This window comes from Exophiala viscosa (assembly GCF_022695815.1).
Source record: "Exophiala viscosa unplaced genomic scaffold EDD37scaffold_11, whole genome shotgun sequence".
NCBI lineage: Eukaryota > Fungi > Ascomycota > Eurotiomycetes > Chaetothyriales > Herpotrichiellaceae > Exophiala > Exophiala viscosa.
In genome coordinates this window covers 214,479-233,642 of record NW_026944363.1, presented here as the reverse complement: position 1 = coordinate 233,642, position 19,164 = coordinate 214,479, and the positions used below count along the sequence as shown (strand labels likewise).

Sequence of the window (19,164 nt, the reverse complement as noted above, 5' to 3'; positions counted from 1 at the left end):
TTCGCGTATGCATCTTCAGCCATCTATATAGTCGCTATGCATCATAACATGACATCCCTCCTGGGTATCTCATGACTTCGTAATCTTCCCCCTCCTCATCAGCCCCTTCCAATCCGTCTTCCGGATTTTCAACCCCAAATACCCAAGCAACCTATACCCAATCGTCACTCCACCGAGCGCAATCGCACAAGTCGCAGTATTCACATTCAACTTATACAAATCCAGCACCTGCTCACCACTCTGTATCGGACACGATCCATCACTCAACCTCTGGTCAACAGTGCACGTAAACTCAATGCCCCTGAAGCTATAGCTCATCAGCGCACCAACCTGCCACTTAACCGGCGAAATATGATTGACGCCCTGCAAAAACCCATCAATCCCAATACTCAGCACACCTCCCAAATGCACCGAGATCGAGAGTACAACCGACATGACCGACACAGCGAGCCCTGTGTGCGAGAACATGGTGAGAAATAAAATGCCAAAACTCTCGCCGCACGAAACGAGGCAGAACGCCGTGTACGCCATTAAAAAGAACTGTGCCGCTGTGCGCGGCAAACCCACCGCGAAGACTGTCAGCACGGCGTACAGTAGACTCGCGATCAATTCCATGGGAACTTCGAGCGCCGAGTAGTACAAGTAAAACGCTTCGAGAGGGTACGTTCCGTCGCGGTCTTCGTGGTAATAAATGTCGCGTTCGCTCGGGTACATTGCGATCGCGTTGAGCATGCCCACGAAGAACATACTCGACATGTACTGGATGTATCCTGCGCGAGTCTGGACCGAGTAATACTCGTACCGGAGTGGGGTGAAGAATGCGGTGAGCACGATGCCCAAACCTACAAGCTGGCTTATCCGGCCCGACGCGAGTTCCGGTTGGCGTCGCAGATTGATGATGCCGCGCTGCACGAGAATAGGGAAGGCGCGGCGGAAGGGGAGTCTCGTCCGTGTGTACACGCCAAGTATTGCTGGGAAAGTCAACTCAACCTCGTGAAGTGTCGGTGGGACGACGCCGGTAGGGATGTTTTTGTCTGTCGGAGAATCTGAAATTTCGGGACTGCTCTGTTGTTGTAGCGACTTCGGCATCTCGACGGATACTATATCAAGCGCAAAGTCGGCTGGGTTTGCGGATTCGGGACATGCATATCCCAAACGCTCGAAATGAGGGAGCATATTGTCGACTTTGCCTGAGTAGACGACATCCCCGCCCTTAGCCAGCAGGAGCACGCCACCGAATTGCTTGAACATGTCGGAACGTGGTTGATGGATGGAGAAAATGATTGTTCTTCCCTCGTCCGCAAGGCCCTTGAGCACTTCGATGATCGAAAAGGCTGTGAATGCATCGAGTCCGGAGGTGGGTTCGTCCAGAAGCAGTACTCGCGGATCAGTCAGGATTTGGATCCCGATGGAAACGCGACGTTTCTCGCCACCACTGATGCCTTTCACCAGGTCGTTCCCAACCAGTGTGTCAGCGCATTCTTTCAAGCCAAGCTGTCGCAGTACCGTCTCTGCTCGCTGCACTTTTTGTTCGTTGGTGAGGAATGTCGGGAGTCGCAAGCGAGCGGCGAAATGTAGTGTTTCTCGAACCGTTAACGATGGCAGCAGGCCTGTGTCGTCCTGTGGTACGTATGAGCATATGGATGCCACAACATTGTCCGCCGCCATTGCACCATTGAGGAGCATCCTGCCTGAGGACCGATAGGCTGTCATTGGCGATCCGTACAATCGTCTTGCCATAGCGTTGAGGCATGATGATTTCCCGGACCCTGAAGGGCCCATGATCACATTCAAGACGCCGGGCTCGAATGTGGTGCTGATGTCCTGAAATATGGGCTTTGTCAGCGTGCTTTTAAACGGGCGCTTGGTCTCAACAGCTAAGCCGAACTGGTCGAGGGCGACAGTGATTGTTCTGGTGCTGTCTCCGGATGAGGTTGTCCTGATATCCTCCTCGGAGTATGAGATTTCGCTGGCGTGTGTTTTCGCCATTTCCACCTCTGTCGTAAGAACGTGAAGAGTCACAGCAGAAAGAACGAAGAAGACCAAGACGAAGGCAACCATGACAATAATCGGTCTCCAGAGCCAGTTGTTGGGTATGTTCAGGGATGCCAGGATGTATGCACCGGTATACTCCTTGCAAGCTGGATCCGACGGCCCGCCTGGACTCGGACAACCGTAAAAATGACCTGCAAATTCGTTGGTGCAGTATGCTCCAAATGAATAGAACTGTGTTGACGTCAGTGACAGCAGCGCTTAAGCGTCTGGGAGTGACATACGACGAATGCGACCCATTTCATCCATCGCAGCCAGATCGGGATTGATTTTGTGTTAATAAAGAAGCCGCATGCCGCGGATTGGAGCGTGAAAATGAGATTCGCAATCAACGATGCAACCATGAACTGTCGGTTGAGGGCGACACAGATTGTGGCCAGATTAACTGTGATTAATTGCAAGAGTAATTGGATGGCAAAGAACGTGAAATATTGTCTGGCATCAGCTCGAAACCCTGCCATGAAATAGAATATAACCGAGTAGATGAATGGGACAGGAAGATCCTCAAGCAATAAGCGTGCGAATCTTCTGCTGAAAACGAATGACAGTGGTTTCACGACACCCTCGATACGCTCTCGATCGTAGACTTGAATATCGATGGTCAATCGGTAGGTCTCAAAGAGAAGGATGAGGTAACCCTGTAAAGCGCATGCCGAGTACATGGCACCTTCTCTGGATCGAATGCCGGCCAGATCGGTGGGGAGCTGGTAGAATATCCACCCGGTCATGATGCCCATTGTGACAGCTTCGATCAGACTAGCAAGTAACCCTAGCCGATCACGGCAGGTCACAACGAAAGTCCTTCTCAAATGCACACCTGTTTCAAGGACGAGTGCATTGAGTGAGTTGTCGGAGCCTGCAAGCTGGTTTCTTTCGAAACATTTGCTAGGGGTCTTTTCGGAGTCGTCCTGAGCCAGGCTGGATGTATTGCTTCTCCACGCTTCCTGTAGCTGCCGAACACGTAGCAACGAGACTCTCTCGAGCTCGTGGGATCGGACGTCCACAGCGGCAAGATCAATGACAAAATCGAAGGGGTTGGAGAAGGCAGGCATGCTGTGACCAAGTTGCTCAAAGTACGGAAGGCATTCATTGACGGCGCCTGCATAGACTGGAGAACCTCGTGATAGCAAGACGAGGTTATCAACCAACCTCCAGATCTCTGATCGTGGCTGATGGACTTCATTCGTTAGCAATGGCTAGCTACCACAAGGCGTGTAAGGCTTACTCGTCATAATTACTGTCTTCCCTCTCCGAGCAAGCAGCCGCAATGTCTGCACCACTTGGATCGCTGATGCAGCATCAAGCCCAGTTGTGGGCTCGTCAAGAATGAGGACTGGCTGATCGGCAAGCAGTTGCACCCCAATGCTGGTCCTTCTTTTCTCGCCGCCTGAACAGCCTTTATGGGCGTCATTGCCTATCCTAGTGTTCGCACACTTTTCCAGACCGAGCTCATTGATGACCGTCTCGACCATGGCCCGTCGTTCCGCCTTTGTCTTGGTTGTTGACAGCCGCAAATCTGCGGCATACTGCAAAGTCTCGCGAACAGTCAGAGTCGGCAGTAGGATGTCTTGCTGAAGGACATAGGCCATGCCGATCTTTGCAGCTGCTGCCTCCGATGTGGTGTCCGTGACTGCTTCATAGGTGACGCTACCTGCTTGCCGAAATTTTTGATCCTTGATGCGATGAGCGATAATGTTGAGCAGAGTGGTCTTTCCACTACCACTGGCTCCAACGATTGCCGTGAGACTGCTGTTTGGAAAATCCGCCGAGACATTTTTCAGAATATCCTTGACCGCCGGTTTGACCTTACTGCGCAGGATCTTCAGCTTGAACGCATCTAGCGAAGAGAATGGAGAGCCAGCGGTTGAATCGACTTCCACCGCCACATTTCGAATACGCACGTCGATGACTTGAATATTCTGGCTTTTAGAGTCTCTCAAAGATTCTGGTGTTGAAGATCCAGGAAGTGTATTGACTGGTATCATGTCTCCTGGCGAGTTTGAAGTTTGGTCGCCATTCTTTTCAGCCATGCTGTTAACGGTGTGCCCGCTCGGCACACGCTACACGCTTAGACTCCCGCTGTTTGCTTCACTTGGTTGCCCATATTCATGAGCGTTGCCAGTGTGTTGATACCATAATCGCCTGACGATGCAGACTGTTTCCAGGATCGCTCCGGGTGATGGAACTAGCGATGCCTCAAACCTTGCTGGCAAACATTCAGCAACGATGGGTGGTGAGTTGAAACGTTGCAATCGGTCACAACGGTGCGCTTGACTTGACTTTTCTAAGCCTCGGACTTGAGCTCTAGCCGAGATGCTTTATCCCGCATTGAGCATGGCGGGAGTTGAATTAAGCCTGAGTTGGGCCATGGGCTGGCTGTAAGCCTGTAAGCGAGGTCGCCCAGACCGTCCTGCCCCGTGACTCCTGAGTCCCGACAGAGTCATCTTATGGTTCGTCCCAATCAGAACAGCGAAGGTTAGTGAGGATAAAAACAAATCAAACGCGGTTGTGCTTTGAGTTCAATCACCTTTAGATGATGGCGGCATTTTCCTCCTCAAGCTGTCGCGGAGAAGATCTCCAACGACTGGGGCCTGGGCCAGATTGTCCATAGGCCAGGCCCCGTGTTAAGAGACCGACCTTAACGGGATGGCGCATGAGATCAAATACGAGGAAATGTGGTTCTTTTCCTCCAAGCTTCAAGCCACTCTTTCAAACAAGCCTTTCGCGACAGTATCAACTCAGCCAGCCCTGCGGACGACCGTGAGCACCGACTACATGGATAACAACTTCGCCTCGGAAAGTGTACCCCAGACCGGGTTAGGCGCCGCAATCTAGTCTACTCCATTTGCTCAGCTCCGGTTTTTGTACCAAATTCTGAGTCAACGGTCGAACTTTAGACATGAGTCTGGGCCGCCATGTGCTGTCTAGCACCCTGCTGAATCGAAAGAACTACCAACGGGGTCCGAAATCTGACATGTTTAGGATTGGCAGAATCGTCCGCAGAGTTCAATACGACCGGCGCTCGTCCTTGATGCATTTTGTTTGTGGCTACAGTGCTGAACAGGGGCCGAAATTGCTGAACAACGAGCTTTGAAGCTTTCTTGGTAAGTTTCGCCTGTGTTGATATGCAGATGTAACCGTGGAAAAGGGAGCAGTGGTGGTAGTGCGCTATGCGTAGGTGCTAACGGTACTTGAACAATGGTCTTCCTTTGCTACCCTTGTCTCCCCTAATCTTTCGATCGTCTTTGATCCCCTGCTGTGATATTCTCCTCCTACATATCTATTGCAGGAAATCTCCAGATGGCCTCCCCAACCCGCGTCATCATCATTGGAGCAGGCTGGAGTGGGCTTGCGGTTGCCAAAACATATCTCCAAGTCGCCAACACCTTGAATCGGCCGATACATCTGACAATCCTGGAAGAGGGCGAGACCGAGGGCGGAGTGTGGTCTGCCGAACGCATCTACCCGGGTCTTGTGGCTGAGGTACACAATGGGTTTTACGAATTCAGCGACTTATCCATGGTTGATGAGGACCACCCTGCTCTCGAACTGATCAGAGGAAGCCGAGTTCACCAATACCTGGGCACGTATTCGAAAACCTTCCATATTCAACCTCGCATCCGCTTCGGAGTCAAAGTCGTCAACACTCGCCGGTTACATCAAGGTGGATGGAGAATAACGACCAAGACTGGAGAAGAGCTCGAGTGCGACAAACTCGTCGTGGCAACCGGCCTGTTTACCAAGCCAAAGGTACCAGACGTGCCGCAGTCAACATATACTGGATGTTCCATACATGCCAAGTTCCTTGGCCGTTATCACGAAAAGCTGATAGCTGATCGGAACGTCAAGAACGTCGTCGTGGTTGGAGGTTGCAAATCTGCCGTCGACACCTGTTCGCTTTTTCTATCTGCCGGCAAGACCGTATCTTGGATCGTCAGACCCTCAACCCATGGCGTTTCCCTCTGTCACATCGATCCAAATCAGCGTCCTAACCTCATTGCCGCCGAAAACGTGCGCCTCTTCAGCAGATTTTCCCCTTCAATATTCTCTACCTCAGACATCGGCTACAGGTTCCTGCACTCAGGCAACAATGCCCTTGGCGACAAGACCAGGAAGGCATTCTGGAAGAAGCTAACTAAGATGACCCAAAATCCGATCCACTACGACCAAAGTGTCAATGGACGCAAGCTGCAGCCCGCTGTGTCTGATGGATTCCACGAGCTACCTTATGCTAGTATCGTTTACAAGGATGCGCTCTTCATGAAGTGCCTGCATCAGGACGATCCAGAGCGCTTGCAGGTGTATCGTGCGACGCCTATCCGATTACAAGAACGAGAGATGATCGTGCAAGAGGAAGGAAAAGAGTTGGCAGTCAAGGCTGATGCTGCTATCTGGTGTACCGGCTGGCAACCCAGCGCGGACTTCTTCAGTACTAATGATGCCCTCCGCTTGGGTATGCCAGTCTCTGTGGACGACGAAAAAGCCCCCGAGGTGTTCTCGGAAGAATGGCAAAGACAACATACAAAAGACCAAGAAGTCTTGTCTTTGTTTCCTCAATTACGAGACAACCCATTCCCACCCCGAGAGCCACGATGGTCCCAGCCTCGAATGTACCACCAGATCCTCTCACCAGAGCTCATAGCACAAGAAGATCGTAGTATCGCTTTTGTGGGATTTGTCTCGACTATCCAGACAGCCATGTCTTGCGAGCTGCAAGCGCTCTGGGCGGTCGCTTGGATGGAAGATCTATTGGCAAAAGATGCTATCCCAGACTTGCCTTCGATGCAGGAAAGTGTGTCAACGGTCAACGCGTGGTCGCGAAACCGATACGGTCTGCGAGATACGAAACATCCCGAACTCATCTTCGAGTCACAGAGTTTCTTCGACGTGTTGTGCAAAGATCTTGGGGTTGAGAAGTGGAGGAAGTGGAGGAAGTGGAAAGGTGCCAAATGGTGGCAGAAGCCGAAGCGGTTTGCGCAAGAGTGGCTGACTCCATACCGAGCGAGTGACTACAAAGGGCTGGTCGATGAGTTCCTTGAGAACAGAGGGCTGAGCATCGAGCCGACGCAAATGGTGGAGGCAAAGACAAAGGCTGTCCATGTCTCTGTCGAGGAGGTATACTGTAAGAGTGATGGGTCATCATCAGGCTCTTCTGTTTGTTTGTAGCCATAGTTTTAGACATTGGATCTTGTGCAGCACACATATAGAACAAGAAAGCGTCAAGACTCAAGAGCAGAAGACGTTTATCAAATTATGGAGTACAACGACTGCTAGTTCGTGTCATGCTTCTGCACGTTCTCATTCGCACTCAATCAATAGGATGTAAAGGATCTTTGCTCGTTGGCGTGTCAATCCTGTTCAGGACGCGTTCATCTTCTCTAACAACGACTCCCTCTCTGCCAGACATGTCAGGGTGCTGGGATGTTCTGCGCCGAGGGCTTTCGTGAGCCCGTTGGTTGCACGATCATACAGTTTCAGCGCCTCGTGTAGGTCTTGCTTCTTGAACGCGGCGTCGGCAAGCACCCATAAATCCAGCAATGTGTCGGGATGATCCACGCCCAGCACTTTCTCTCGTCCTACCAATGTGCGTCGAATCATCTCGTCCGACTCCTCGTGCCTATTTTGTAGTAGCAGTATCCATGCAAGATTGCTCACGGTTTTTAACGTAGCGAGATGTTCCACGCCTAGAACCTTCTCCTTTCCCACTAACGCCCGTCGGTACATCTCCTCTGCCTGCTCGTACTCTCCTTGTCGTCCTACCACGGTTGCTAGATTATCCAAACTCTTCAATGTGGCGGGATCATCTATCCCTAGCACCTTCTCTCTTCCCGCCAGTGTCCGTCGGTGCATCTCCTCCGCCTGCTCATCCTTTCCTTGACGCGTTAGCACTAATCCTAGATTATTCATAACTGTTAATGTGGCGGGATTATCTGTCCCTAATATCTTCTCTCCTCCCGTCAGTGTCCGTCGATGCATCTCCTCCGCCTGCTTATACTTCCCTTGTTTTCTTAGTACTACTCCCAGGTTATTCAGACATATCAATGTATGAGGATGATCCACGCCTAGCACCTTCTCTCCTTCCGTTAGTGCCCGTCGGTGCATCTCCTCCGCCTGCTCATACTTCCCTTGTTTTTCTAGTACTACTCCCAGATTATTCATAGCCGTCAAAGTCCGAAGATGATCCGCTCCTAGTACCTTCTCTAGTCCTGCCAGTACTCGTCGGAACATCGGCTCCGACTGCTCATACTTTCCTTGACTTCCTAGCACTAATGCCAGTTCATTCATACTCATGAATGTGCTCTCATGATTCACGCCCAGTAGCTTCTCCCTCTCCGTTAGTGCTTGCCGATGCATTTCCTCTGCCTGCTTGTACTTTCCCTGATGCCACCATACCGATGCGAGAATGTTCATGCTAGACAATGTACGAGTACCATCTTTGCCGAGTACAACTTCTCGTTCGGCTACACTTATTCCTGCCATCATCTCTGCTATCCCGTATAGTCCATGGTCTGTGGCGTACTGCGCTGCTCGATAGAGAAGAACTGCCCGTTTTTGGCGAAAGGACGCTTCGTTTGTACTGTAGGAGATCAACATTTGAACGTGTGGGAAAAGCGCCTGACACGTAGACCAATTTTCGTAGTCACCAAACGGAAACCTCTGCTCCAAAACGTCGACATATCGTCGCTGCCACCACTTGAGCTCATCTCGTATTTCTAGCCACTTTCTTACCGAGAATTGGACTAGTCGGTGCATCTCAAACAGCTGCTCGTTGATTCCCGTCCCGATCAAGCTATACATCCGGAGCGTGGCAACATCGTCTTCAAAGTCCATCTCACTCTGCCTTTCCCGAGTCTGGTCCTTATCCTCATTCTCACTGGGCCATTTATCGAGATATTGCCTTCGCAGTAAGTGATCAGGGATACCTTCGCGGTCGAATAGACTCATCAGCGAGAGGAGGCGCGCCGCCGAGTTATGTGTATGTTGTATATGTTCGTACGATACGTACCACGTCGTCATGATCGAGTTCGACGATTTTCCGTCCCGCCGTGGATCGCGAATGTCGGCCTGTAGAAGTCGAGCTCGTCCTTCGTCGCTGCTCCTTAGCTCCCAGAGGTATTTTGACAGCGACATCCTGGGTGCTCTTTGATTTAGATATGCCGCCGCCTGACTCATCGCTAACGGCATACAGTCCACTTGGCGAGCCAAATCAGTCAAATCATCCCGCGAGCACATTCCTTCCAACTTCTTGAGCTTCTTCGTTAAGAAAACCACCGCCACGTCTACATCCATTGGTCCAAGATCCAGAATGTCCTCGGCGTATTCGATCAGTCCTTCCGCTACCTTTCGATTTCGCGTGGTGATCACAACTGACCCGTTGCTCGACGATGGGAGGTAGTCAGCCAACGATCGATCACTGAGAACAGTTGCGGAGGCCTCTGAATCGGTTTCACTCTTCCGTGAGTTGAGCATGACCTGTTCGTCGTCGGCGTTGTCCACCACCATCGTCCATCGACCGTTGTTCTCATCGGAGAGCCAGTTATGCACCATGCCCAGGATGTCCGCTTTGGGTTCCTGCCATCCGGTCAACTGCAGCCGCTGCGCAATTTCCTTGTAACTCTCTTCAAATCGAATCGCACTGCTCGCATGCACCCAGAATACCCATGGTTTGGGAAGTTCTTCTTGAACTCTGTAGGCATACTCGATTGCCACCTGTGTCTTGCTAGGCCGTGTTTTAGCCAGCTGGTATAACCAATGACCTATCAAATCTTACCCGATCCCACCCAGTCCTACTATTGCCACACGCCCCCCAGGTTCGATGGCTCGTTGCCAAAGATCCTTCAGGACGTGCCGCTCGACGAAGTCTCGATCCCGGCGGAATGGGATGATGGCGGAGGGAAGAAGAGGTAATCGGGGAAGTGATGAGGCTGATAGGTCAAAACGGTCTCAGCCCTGTACTTTCAATGAATTCAAGCAAAAGCTCCTTACCGACATCTACCATATGGAAATGATTTATTTGTTGACCTGAGAAGGAACCTTGTTGAAGGGTACTATTCGACCCTCCCTCGAATGTGGTGTGAATCCCGGTACCATCGTGAGCCATGTCTGCAGGCGTCGATGTTCTATGCAGGCAATTTTTCCACACCACTCTTGAAAGTCGTTATTGCATGAGACCGCCACAGCCGTATCAAAACAAGACAGCCTCCTCGGAATGTAGAAGGGCTCGCAGGAAGAAGAGGATGCACGGACGGTGACTGCATCGCACAGGCTGAGTTCCGCGCCGCAGCGAAGGAAATCGCCACGATGTCCCACGGCGCTTAGGTCCAGTCCTAGATTCGATCACAAGGCAAGCCTCAACGAACTGCAGCTGTTACTCGCCAGGACAGCATGTCGCGGGCTGATTGGCCGCCACGCTCAGCCGGCAGGTGGCAGCCTGATCAGCCTCAACGGAGGGACTCTTAAGTGAACTCAGATAACCACGTCCGCTGATCTTACCTGAGGATCTACTCATTCTTCAACTTACCGAAGTGCATGAATACCCATTGAGACAGCACAAAATGACCGAAGGAGTCGGACTAGCACTTGCACTACCCAGTGCCTTCAACAATGCAGTTCAGTGTTTCGATTAAGTCCAAATTGCTCGAAACTTTGATCAAGATTTTCAAATTGCAACGCTGAAGCTCGATATCTCCAAGTTACGACTTTCTCGCTGGGGCCGGTCAGTAGGACTGCATGAAGTAGAAGAGCATGCGCAAGTTGTGCCGACGTTGGCGGGTTCGCGGAAAGATCATCAGAAGGCGAAAGAACTGCTCTATGATATCGTAGATCTCTTTGAGAACGCGGAACGTACGTCGTCGAAATTGAAGCCTCTAACGAAGGAGCCGGACGTTCATACTGCAGGCGACCTAGACGAGACTTGGGCTTCCCTGCACAGACAGCTGGTGACGATTTCGCAGAAGTGGCTCAAGCCACGACAAATATTGGAGAAGGCCAAATGGGCCCTGTACAAGGGGAAACATCTTAATAAATTGATCCAAGACATCACCGAGTTGGTCAATGGCTTGGTCGAACTTTTTCCTGCGGCACGGCCCGAACAAAGGTTACTGTGCGAGCAGGATGGGTCTGAACTGGCATCGGACGAGAACGTCTCGCTCGTCGCACCCTTGATCGCAGAACTAGACCCTGAGCTCAGCGCGTTCATCAAGTCTCGAGATCCTGGTGGGCAGCAGAACTTTCACATCACTGTTGCAGGAAGCACAAATCATGGTCTCCAACAAGGCTACTTCTCCGGGCAGCAGACAAACCATTTTGGGGCTCGATCATAGAGCAAAGAAGGCGGGATTATGTAATGGCAGTGGTTCGACACATGGTGCATATACCTCAGCTCCATGTCAATCTTCAGGTATCGACCGCCTGCGACAGCCGGCCACAGCCTTCCTGGGGCATGTTTCGAAGACCGAAATAACTGATGTGATAAGTCGGGTGCCACATGTGGCGTGCCTCAGAGTAAAGCCACAAGGACTTGGCATGTTTGGTGGGATTGGTCGATTACATAACCGGGATCGTACACTGAATTCTTCTCGACTCAACTTCAATCCTTTCACATCTCTTTATAGCCTCAGTCTTTACTGTCCCTCATCTCTCTCTCTCCTTTGAATCTCTCTACTAAGGCTTGTTCTCCACCCTCCTGATGTCCTCCCGAAACAAGTCCAAGAGGGTGACCGACTCCATCAACAGCAGACTCTCTCTGGTCATGAAGTCCGGCAGGGTCTCTTCTCACCAAGTAGACGAGCTAATATGATGAAAAGTGGTTCTTGGCTACAAATCGACTTTGCAAACTCTTCGTTCCAACAAGGCCAAACTGATCTTGATCGCGGGGAATGCTCCTCCGTTGCGCAAGTCCGAGCTGGAGTGTAAATTCCCTCTTGATGTCTTCTGGATGAACACACTGATAGCATCTAGACTATGCAATGCTCGCGAAAGTTCCGGTCCACCACTTCAGTGGAGACAACGTACGTGGGATTTCGCCTGCTGTTTTCAGATTCAATTCTCCTATCTCTTCCCCAGCCTAGCTTGGGAAGTTAAGAGGTCCTGCGAAGCATTCTCTCAATCTCAGCTCCTCACTGAATGAGAAAATGTGGAGGAATGTAACGCTAACCTACCAGAAGACTCAACTAGGAACGGCCTGCGGCAAGCTCTACAGGTGCTCAGTCGTCACTATCATTGATGCAGGAGATTCGGATATCCTGGGAAATCAGCCATAGTATGGTTATGGCAGACTATCGAGATGTCGTCGATCATGCATCGTCGGGAGATGCTAGGGAGAGATAGCTCAATCTTATGGGAGTGCAGCTCTCGACACTTCGCAATCAATCATGTCTACCTCCCTTTGCAAACAATGGCATTGCAACGGTGCTTTTATCTTTCATCTGGTACTCCGTACGCTTTCTGCCGTCTGTCGCGTCCATCTGCAATTGCACTTGCCACCAAATCCAGGTTATGCCCAATGCGTCCAGAATCAGACCACACCTCCGCAAAACAGGGTAAGACCACGAGAACCAACTCACCAGTCAGCTTTTCGGCCCTGTCATCTTTCCCCATGCCGTCACATGCCTGCCATCCGTTCATTGGGTACGAGTTCGGGAACTCTGCTTGTGGCGTGCCGAATACGACCAACCCCATCTTTTCGGGTCACCCTTTAACCCCTCTATGTGAAAAGGATGAGGGAGGGCAAATGGTGTCCTCGATTGGGAGCGCCAGAATTCCGGGACATCCTACGACCGTTGTCAAAGGTTCTTTTGGACGTCGAAACGTCCATCTGCTTCTCTTGCATCCCTGAGTTTCGCTCTCGTGATATGATATAACCACGCAGCAGTTCGACCACCACATTTCTCAAACCTCAGAATTACGTATTGACATACCCGAGATTCCAGACCATACCAGGTACTCGACACGACGACAAACCTCAAGCTTACTGCTTTCATGGTCTTGCCATACGTGATTACCCCTCCTGAACCAGCATTCCACCAACCCAGCCCATCATGACTGACAAGATCCCCCTGATCACGCTCGAAGAGCACTACATCTCCCAGTCCGTGCTCGACTACTACGCGGAAAAGGGCATCGACACCACCCTCCCCGCCCACCTCCCACACATCACAAGCTCACTCCGCGACATCGGCTCCCAACGTCTCAAATCCATGGACGCAGCCCGGATCAGCGTACAAGTGATATCGCACCGGCCCAACTCAATCCCCATCCCACCGGAAATCTGCACGGCCGCGAACAACGAGCTCGCCGAAGCAATCAAATCATCCCCCAGTCCATCCCGCTTTGCCGCCTTCGCCATGCTCCCGACCCTCCACCCGGAAGCAGCAGCCAAGGAACTAGACCGATGCGTCAGCGATCTCGGCTTCGTCGGCTCGCTCATCGACAACACAGCAGACGGCCGCTTCTACGACGACACATTCTTCTGGCCCATCTTCGACGCACACGAGAAGCTCGATGTACCAGTATATCTGCACGCCATCCCTCACACATTACCAGAGACATCGCCCTTCCACGGCAACTATGCGCCGCAAGTCTCCGCGTTTTTAGCGAACCACGGCTTCAACTGGCACGCCGAAGTCGCGACTCATGTCCTCCGGCTATTCGCCGCGAAACTGTTCGACAAATTCCCCAACCTCAAATTGATGCTGGGCCATATGGGCGAGATGTTGCCGTTCCAACTCGACCGGATCCACAAACTTGTCCAGAAAACGTGGCCTTCTGCATCGAAACCGAAACGTCACTTACTCCAAGTATGGCATGAGAACATATACATCACCACGGCCGGAATGTTCAGTCTGGCCCCCATGGCCTGTCTGATCCACATGTGCTGTGCGGATAAAGTGCTTTACTCCGTCGACTACCCCTTTTGCTCTAACGACGACGGGCTACGCTTCATGTACCGACTTCGCAGTTCCGGCATGGTGAATGAGGAGGATTTTCTGAACATCGCGCATAAGAATGCCGAGAGGTTGCTTGGTGTGCATGTTACAGAGGACAACGATGTCGGAATGGAAGTTGACCCTTTAGATGAGGATGGTGAGAGATTACGGCCCTGGTTGTCGCCGGATAGTGCGGCGAGCGCTGGAGGTGCTGTTAATGGGTTTCCTACCTCGCCGCTGGAGACTGTCAAGGAATGAAGCACGAGGTACTGACATTCGCATTGACTTGATGCAGGACTGAATGTGCCTGACGGCCAAGTAGAGGAAAGGTCAAATCCATATATTGATTTATGTACATTGCTTTATTTGACCATGGTCTGCAAGGACTAGAAATGAATAATGACAGATGGAATGTAGGAATAATGATGACCCCACATGTTGCGTACCAATATCAACCCTCTTTTATCGTGATATTTCGCCCCTTGCAAAACTCTCTCTTTAATCCATAACGTTACTTGGTTTGGATCTCTATTCTCTGGATTGCAATTATACTGCGAAAATAAGAGCTGTTTTTCACGTTGTATAACAGTGATGCCGTAAGGCATTTCCAAATTCATACTCGTCGTTATCTAGGTATATCACAATTTCCACCTAGTGCAGGGGTATACATATATAAACCAGCTGCTATGCAGTTATACACAAATCGCTTTCCACAATCTCGGAATCATATTTCGGCCAAGGCAGCTCAATGCGCCTTACCAGTACATCAAACCACTGCCAAACACAAGGCCAGCCATCACTACACCAGCAGCGACAATAGTCGTGCCCTCAATCGATGAAGCACGCAGGTTGGGATTGGCTGCGGACTTGCTGCTGCTACTCGATGATGAGCTTGATCCTGTACTCGTGCTACCGCTACCATCGGTGGTAGTGGCAGTCGAGAGATGGAAAGTGGCAGATCGACTCGTTGCTCCGGAACCAACGTCACCTGTGTTGGTGACCGTGGCCTCGGTGACCTGGGGGATACCGGTATCTGACGCTGTCTGGGCTACACTGGCACCCGTAGCGGTCGATGTGACGCCAGGAATGCCGCTGCTGCTGGCCGAGAAAACCACAACGTTGGAGCTTCCACCGTTGAAGTTGGTCTGGGCAAGACCGATCAATTGGTTCTCAAGATCGTACACAACGTAGGCGCTTCGCAGGAACGAGTCGCCGAACAAGATCGGGTCATCACCGGCGGCATCAATGGCGAAAGAGCATGCTTTATCGCCGTTCTTGTAGGTAGGCGTGGAACCATCGGTGGTCTCGAGGGGGGTGACAAACTCGGACAAACTGACGTTGACGATAGGACCAGATGCACCGCCAAATTGGAAGGAAAAGGTGAGATCGTCATCGGCGAGTTTGCACGGTACCACGTTGCCATAGGTCTCATCTGACAAAACGCCGACACCATTGAAGATCTTTTCGGCGATGGCGTCGGGCAACAAGGTGTCTGTGGTACCAGAGTCGAGAATAGCCGCCTGGGCGCTTGATGGTGAGAAGTCTGAGTCCTGACCGCTACCAGACACCGTAAGACCAGTCCATGCGACAGTGAAGGAATCGATAGCGTCGGTGTCCGAATCGACCTGAATCGGGAGAGCCACCAAGTTGCCGGAATATTTGCTGGTATCGACGCCACCAAAGAGGATGGAGCCGGTATTCGCATCCAAATCGTCCAACCACAGAGAATACGCCAGAGTATTGATGAAGCCTTCATTTTTCAAGACGTTGATCACATTTGGATATGTGAAGTCATCCTCCTCGGCTTCTGCTTCGCCAGACTGAAAGCCGATACCCATGATGCCAACTCCTCTGGTGTTTGCTTGTGTGGCGACAGCCATTGTCATGTTTGTGAGCTTGGTCGAACCGATGTTGAGAACATCCGAGATGAAATCACCCTCAATCTCCGTGCCGTCGACATATTGAATCTCGAACTGGGGTGCCGAAGCGAGTTCGGAGTAGGTGGAGGATTTGCTGCTGTCGTACGTGCCGTAAGGACAGCCGTCAGTCTCTTCCGTGCATATGTCCGCGTCGACGGAGGGAAACCAGATATCTGAGGATCCGGTATCGATTTGCAGAGAAAATGCCTGTCCTGGTGTGCCGACGGTGACATTGATGAAATAGAGGAGGACTTCGTTGGTCAGGGTGGCAGTGACGGTATTGGATCGACGTCTCAATCGATGAGGAGCTTCTGAAGCGTCTACTCGACGCTTCTCAAAGTTGTATCCCACGACACCGGGGGTGGCGGTTCCTACTGCTGGCGCAATTGCAGCCAGCAAAGCTGCTGCGCCGAGTGCGGCGCCGATGAACTTGCCCATGATGATGCGGTATAAAGATACAGAAAATGATGTGAGTTGATCTCCACTGACAGCGAGAGAGAGGGGCAGCTCGAAAGCAACAAGGAAGCACCAAAGACCAAAGAAGGAGTGATGGGAGCGAAAGAGCAAGGAAATATGGATAAGACTACATACTCTGCAGATTCGCCATGTTTATACAAAATCCTTCTCCTCTGGAAAAGGTGACGACGACGCGGACTGCGCCTTCGTGTGGCTCTCCAATGGCTGCGACTGGAGGCCTAAACCATCAAGGCTAACGGGTAACAAGGTTGACCAGTGGCAGCCTCGCTAGGTGGGCAATGACGAGATGGTGGTCAATTAAGCGCCTTTTAGTGGCCATCCTTTGATCCCAGCTGCCTGGGGCTCCCACCGCCACCCAGGCACAATTCAATCTTTTCAGCCTCGACTTCATACAATATATGCAGTGCCGGAGCCTCGATCTGGTACATCATCCAGCACGTTGGTTAGCATACTCGTACTGGCAGCTTGGTTGACCCAGGACCCAGATTGCTTCTGAATTCACAGGTTTCTCAAGAAGATCCGCCGTGAAAAGGTTATTCTAAATTGGAAAACGAAACATCGAGCGCGACTCGACCCTGAGAAGAAGCTATGCAGGCTACGTTTCAGCCCCTGGAGAGAGCCTCGGCGCAGGGCCACGCAAGAGTCAAGACCCGCCTTTTTGGTCCCTTCAGGCCCCGTGTCCATCTGGCACAGGTCAGATGTCATGCACCGGCGTTCGAAGCGAGCCGCGACCCTGTGCGCCGAATCCCCTACCGTTGCCACAACTTGGACCACCCAGGCCATCAGTTGTGGCGGTGCTGTCGCCACTCTCAATCTACAGGACTCTCGTGCTTTCGACCCTGCCGTCGAATGGCAAGGTTCGCTAGACAAGTTCTACTATAGTATTCATTGGAGTCGGAGCTTGAGCCCGTACAATTGTATTAAGATCTATCTGTCCTTTACACCCTGGTGCCTAGAAACGCCTTTTGCCAACCGAGAAGAACAACCCGACCTCACTCAAGCGTTCAGTGGCTTGCGAGCGATGATCATATACATGGGGGTGAACAACTTCTGCTTTCCTCCCGCAACCAAGCAGTCCCCGGCAAGTGCAAGACTATCTGCCGTCTTTTGCGTACCTTGCGGCATCAGTTTCAGCGTCTCACCGACACCAATGAATCTGTGAATCAATCCTCGTCCCCACCACGTCATTCTGGCGATTGTGAAGAGGTCCCCAATGCTGCTCAAGTGTCGGAAGTCTCCCGCAAGAGGGTAATACCAGGGCGTCGCATCTGGTCGCTCTGCGAGATCCTCATGGTGCTCGAGCTCAAATCCTGCCCCTCGGATGGCCGCCAATCCTTCCGACACCTTGACCATGTTGGAGATACCATTACCTTGTTCGATACCAAGTCGGATTCGTCGATGCTCCGGGTTGTCGTTGTCGTAGTTGTCCGTCATCAACCATTCATAGACTCCAAAAACGCCTCCTGGCTTGAGCACTTTATAAATTTGCTCATACACTCCCTGCAAGCTCGGGGCGTGAACGGTAGCTTCGATCGCATAGACTGCGTCGAAGCTGTTTTCGGGGAACGACATCTGCATGAAGTCGCCCTTGACTGCAGAGAACTTATCTGCCAGGCCTTCCTTCACCGCATATTGTAACGAACGCTCAATCTGGTAATCGTTGTTGTTCAATCCGACAACATTGGCGCCAGTGAACTTGATCATCTCTCGAGCAGGGCCACCAACACCACAACCAACGTCCAAGACACGAGAGTTCTCCTGCATGTTCATTCTCAGGGCCAGGTAGTGTTCGTGGCGGGCAATTGCTTTGTAAAAGGACTCTTTGGCGGCAAACCGACAGAAGTGGAACGAGGTACCCCAACCATATTCGTACAGGTCTGTGGCCAAGTTGTAGTAGCTGGTGCACGTTAGTGATGAGCTTCCAGTGATTGACGCTTCTGGACATACTGTCTGGTGAGTGTAGCATATTCGTCTCTTCGTGCCTTGCGGTCCGCCTCCGTCTCGTTCGCCGCAGCTTTGTTGTCCCAATGTTTGAAATACTCGTCAACCGCCGCTTTCTGTGCAGCTTGGTCCTTCCTGCGCATGGCCATCAGACCACCCTGAGCCTGGGCGGATGACCCATGAAGAGCTTTGTTAAAGGCTGCATCGCGAGCGTGGTTCTCCTGCTCGAGGGTCACCACAGGGGAGGTTGCGGTGGATACCATGTTGAGATGGTAAAGGGTCTGTTAGGTGGACAGAGGGAGTTCACAAGTAGATGGACAGAGTCACAGGTTTGATGAAAGACAATGAATCATGGAATGACAGAATAGCTTGTGAAACGAACGTCAGTTACAGCCGTAGGGAATGCGTTTGCTTTAGGGAAGGGAGGGAGGTTCAATGAAGCGGGCGATCTCAATCCGGATCACGCTCAAAAAATTAATGGTTCGACACGGAAGCGAGACCACCGCAATTCTCCATTCAACCGTTTCCCAGTGGCCAGATCTTGTAGCCTTGGCAGGGGAACCGGGAATCTCGTATTCCGTGGCGTCACCCCATAACGCTTGACCGTCGTGCTGCACGCTGACCAGCATACAACCTATGCGGACCAAAGTGCTGGCACATCCGATGTAAGTCGGAGTGCAATTTGTACAGCGCAAGCTGGCGGAGTATCCGTACATTGATGTTGCCTTCAACTCCATACTGGCTTCTTGGCTCTACAACACAGTGACCATAGTAACTCACCTATATCGCTCATCGCGTCTGTAGACCGAAGAGAAGTTTCCAGAGCAAGTCACCTCCTGCACAAAGCG

The 19,164-nt window shown here is 51.6% G+C and overlaps 7 protein-coding genes across 7 annotated transcripts; 3 read left to right on the top strand and 4 right to left on the bottom strand.

Moving 5' to 3' along the window:
- Positions 1-69: 69 nt before the first annotated feature.
- Positions 70-4,037, bottom strand: EDD37DRAFT_568916 (ABC transporter-like protein; the record flags this gene model as incomplete). Its single annotated transcript, XM_062814203.1, has 3 exons — positions 70-2,226; positions 2,277-3,229; positions 3,278-4,037. The coding sequence occupies 3 exons, from the start codon at positions 4,035-4,037 to the stop codon at positions 70-72; spliced, it is 3,870 nt and encodes a 1,289-aa protein (XP_062666719.1).
- A 1,315-nt stretch (positions 4,038-5,352) lies between these two features.
- On the top strand, positions 5,353-7,246 carry EDD37DRAFT_697157 (uncharacterized protein; the record flags this gene model as incomplete). Its single annotated transcript, XM_062820150.1, has 1 exon — positions 5,353-7,246. One exon carries the CDS (start codon positions 5,353-5,355, stop codon positions 7,216-7,218), a length of 1,866 nt encoding a protein of 621 aa, XP_062666718.1. The 3' UTR covers positions 7,219-7,246.
- On the bottom strand, positions 7,247-10,153 carry EDD37DRAFT_673494 (P-loop containing nucleoside triphosphate hydrolase protein; the record flags this gene model as incomplete). The annotated part of the gene is made up of 3 exons (XM_062819481.1): positions 7,247-9,772; positions 9,824-9,977; positions 10,039-10,153. 3 exons carry the CDS (start codon positions 10,151-10,153, stop codon positions 7,411-7,413), a joined length of 2,631 nt encoding a protein of 876 aa, XP_062666717.1. The 3' UTR covers positions 7,247-7,410.
- A 454-nt stretch (positions 10,154-10,607) lies between these two features.
- Positions 10,608-11,647, top strand: EDD37DRAFT_697155 (small s protein; the record flags this gene model as incomplete). Its single annotated transcript, XM_062820149.1, has 2 exons — positions 10,608-10,668; positions 10,708-11,647. The coding sequence occupies 2 exons, from the start codon at positions 10,608-10,610 to the stop codon at positions 11,373-11,375; spliced, it is 729 nt and encodes a 242-aa protein (XP_062666716.1). The 3' UTR covers positions 11,376-11,647.
- Positions 11,648-12,990: 1,343 nt separating this feature from the next.
- On the top strand, positions 12,991-14,515 carry EDD37DRAFT_134422 (uncharacterized protein). Its single transcript, XM_062809471.1, has one exon. The coding sequence runs from the start codon at positions 13,092-13,094 to the stop codon at positions 14,235-14,237; it is 1,146 nt and encodes a 381-aa protein (XP_062666715.1). The 5' UTR covers positions 12,991-13,091; the 3' UTR covers positions 14,238-14,515.
- Position 14,516: 1 nt separating this feature from the next.
- EDD37DRAFT_134463 (aspartic-type endopeptidase) lies at positions 14,517-16,707 on the bottom strand. The gene has a single exon (XM_062809472.1). The coding sequence runs from the start codon at positions 16,334-16,336 to the stop codon at positions 14,735-14,737; it is 1,602 nt and encodes a 533-aa protein (XP_062666714.1). The 5' UTR covers positions 16,337-16,707; the 3' UTR covers positions 14,517-14,734.
- A 607-nt stretch (positions 16,708-17,314) lies between these two features.
- Positions 17,315-18,835, bottom strand: EDD37DRAFT_134649 (sterol 24-C-methyltransferase). Its single transcript, XM_062809473.1, has 2 exons — positions 18,323-18,835; positions 17,315-18,272 (listed from the first exon to the last, which is right to left on the bottom strand). Exons 1-2 carry the CDS (start codon positions 18,577-18,579, stop codon positions 17,372-17,374), a joined length of 1,158 nt encoding a protein of 385 aa, XP_062666713.1. The 5' UTR covers positions 18,580-18,835; the 3' UTR covers positions 17,315-17,371.
- Positions 18,836-19,164: the final 329 nt, after the last annotated feature.

Bases quoted from the DNA above. Each gene is read 5' to 3' on its own strand.
- EDD37DRAFT_134463 (XM_062809472.1), bottom strand. From the start codon at position 16,336: ATGGGCAAGTTCATCGGCGCCGCACTCGGCGCAGCAGCTTTGCTGGCT.
- EDD37DRAFT_134649 (XM_062809473.1), bottom strand. From the start codon at position 18,579: ATGGTATCCACCGCAACCTCCCCTGTGGTGACCCTCGAGCAGGAGAAC. The intron at 18,273-18,322 runs GTATGTCCAGAA...AACGTGCACCAG, and splicing joins TATGCTACACTCACCAGACA to CTACTACAACTTGGCCACAG.
- EDD37DRAFT_134422 (XM_062809471.1), top strand. From the start codon at position 13,092: ATGACTGACAAGATCCCCCTGATCACGCTCGAAGAGCACTACATCTCC.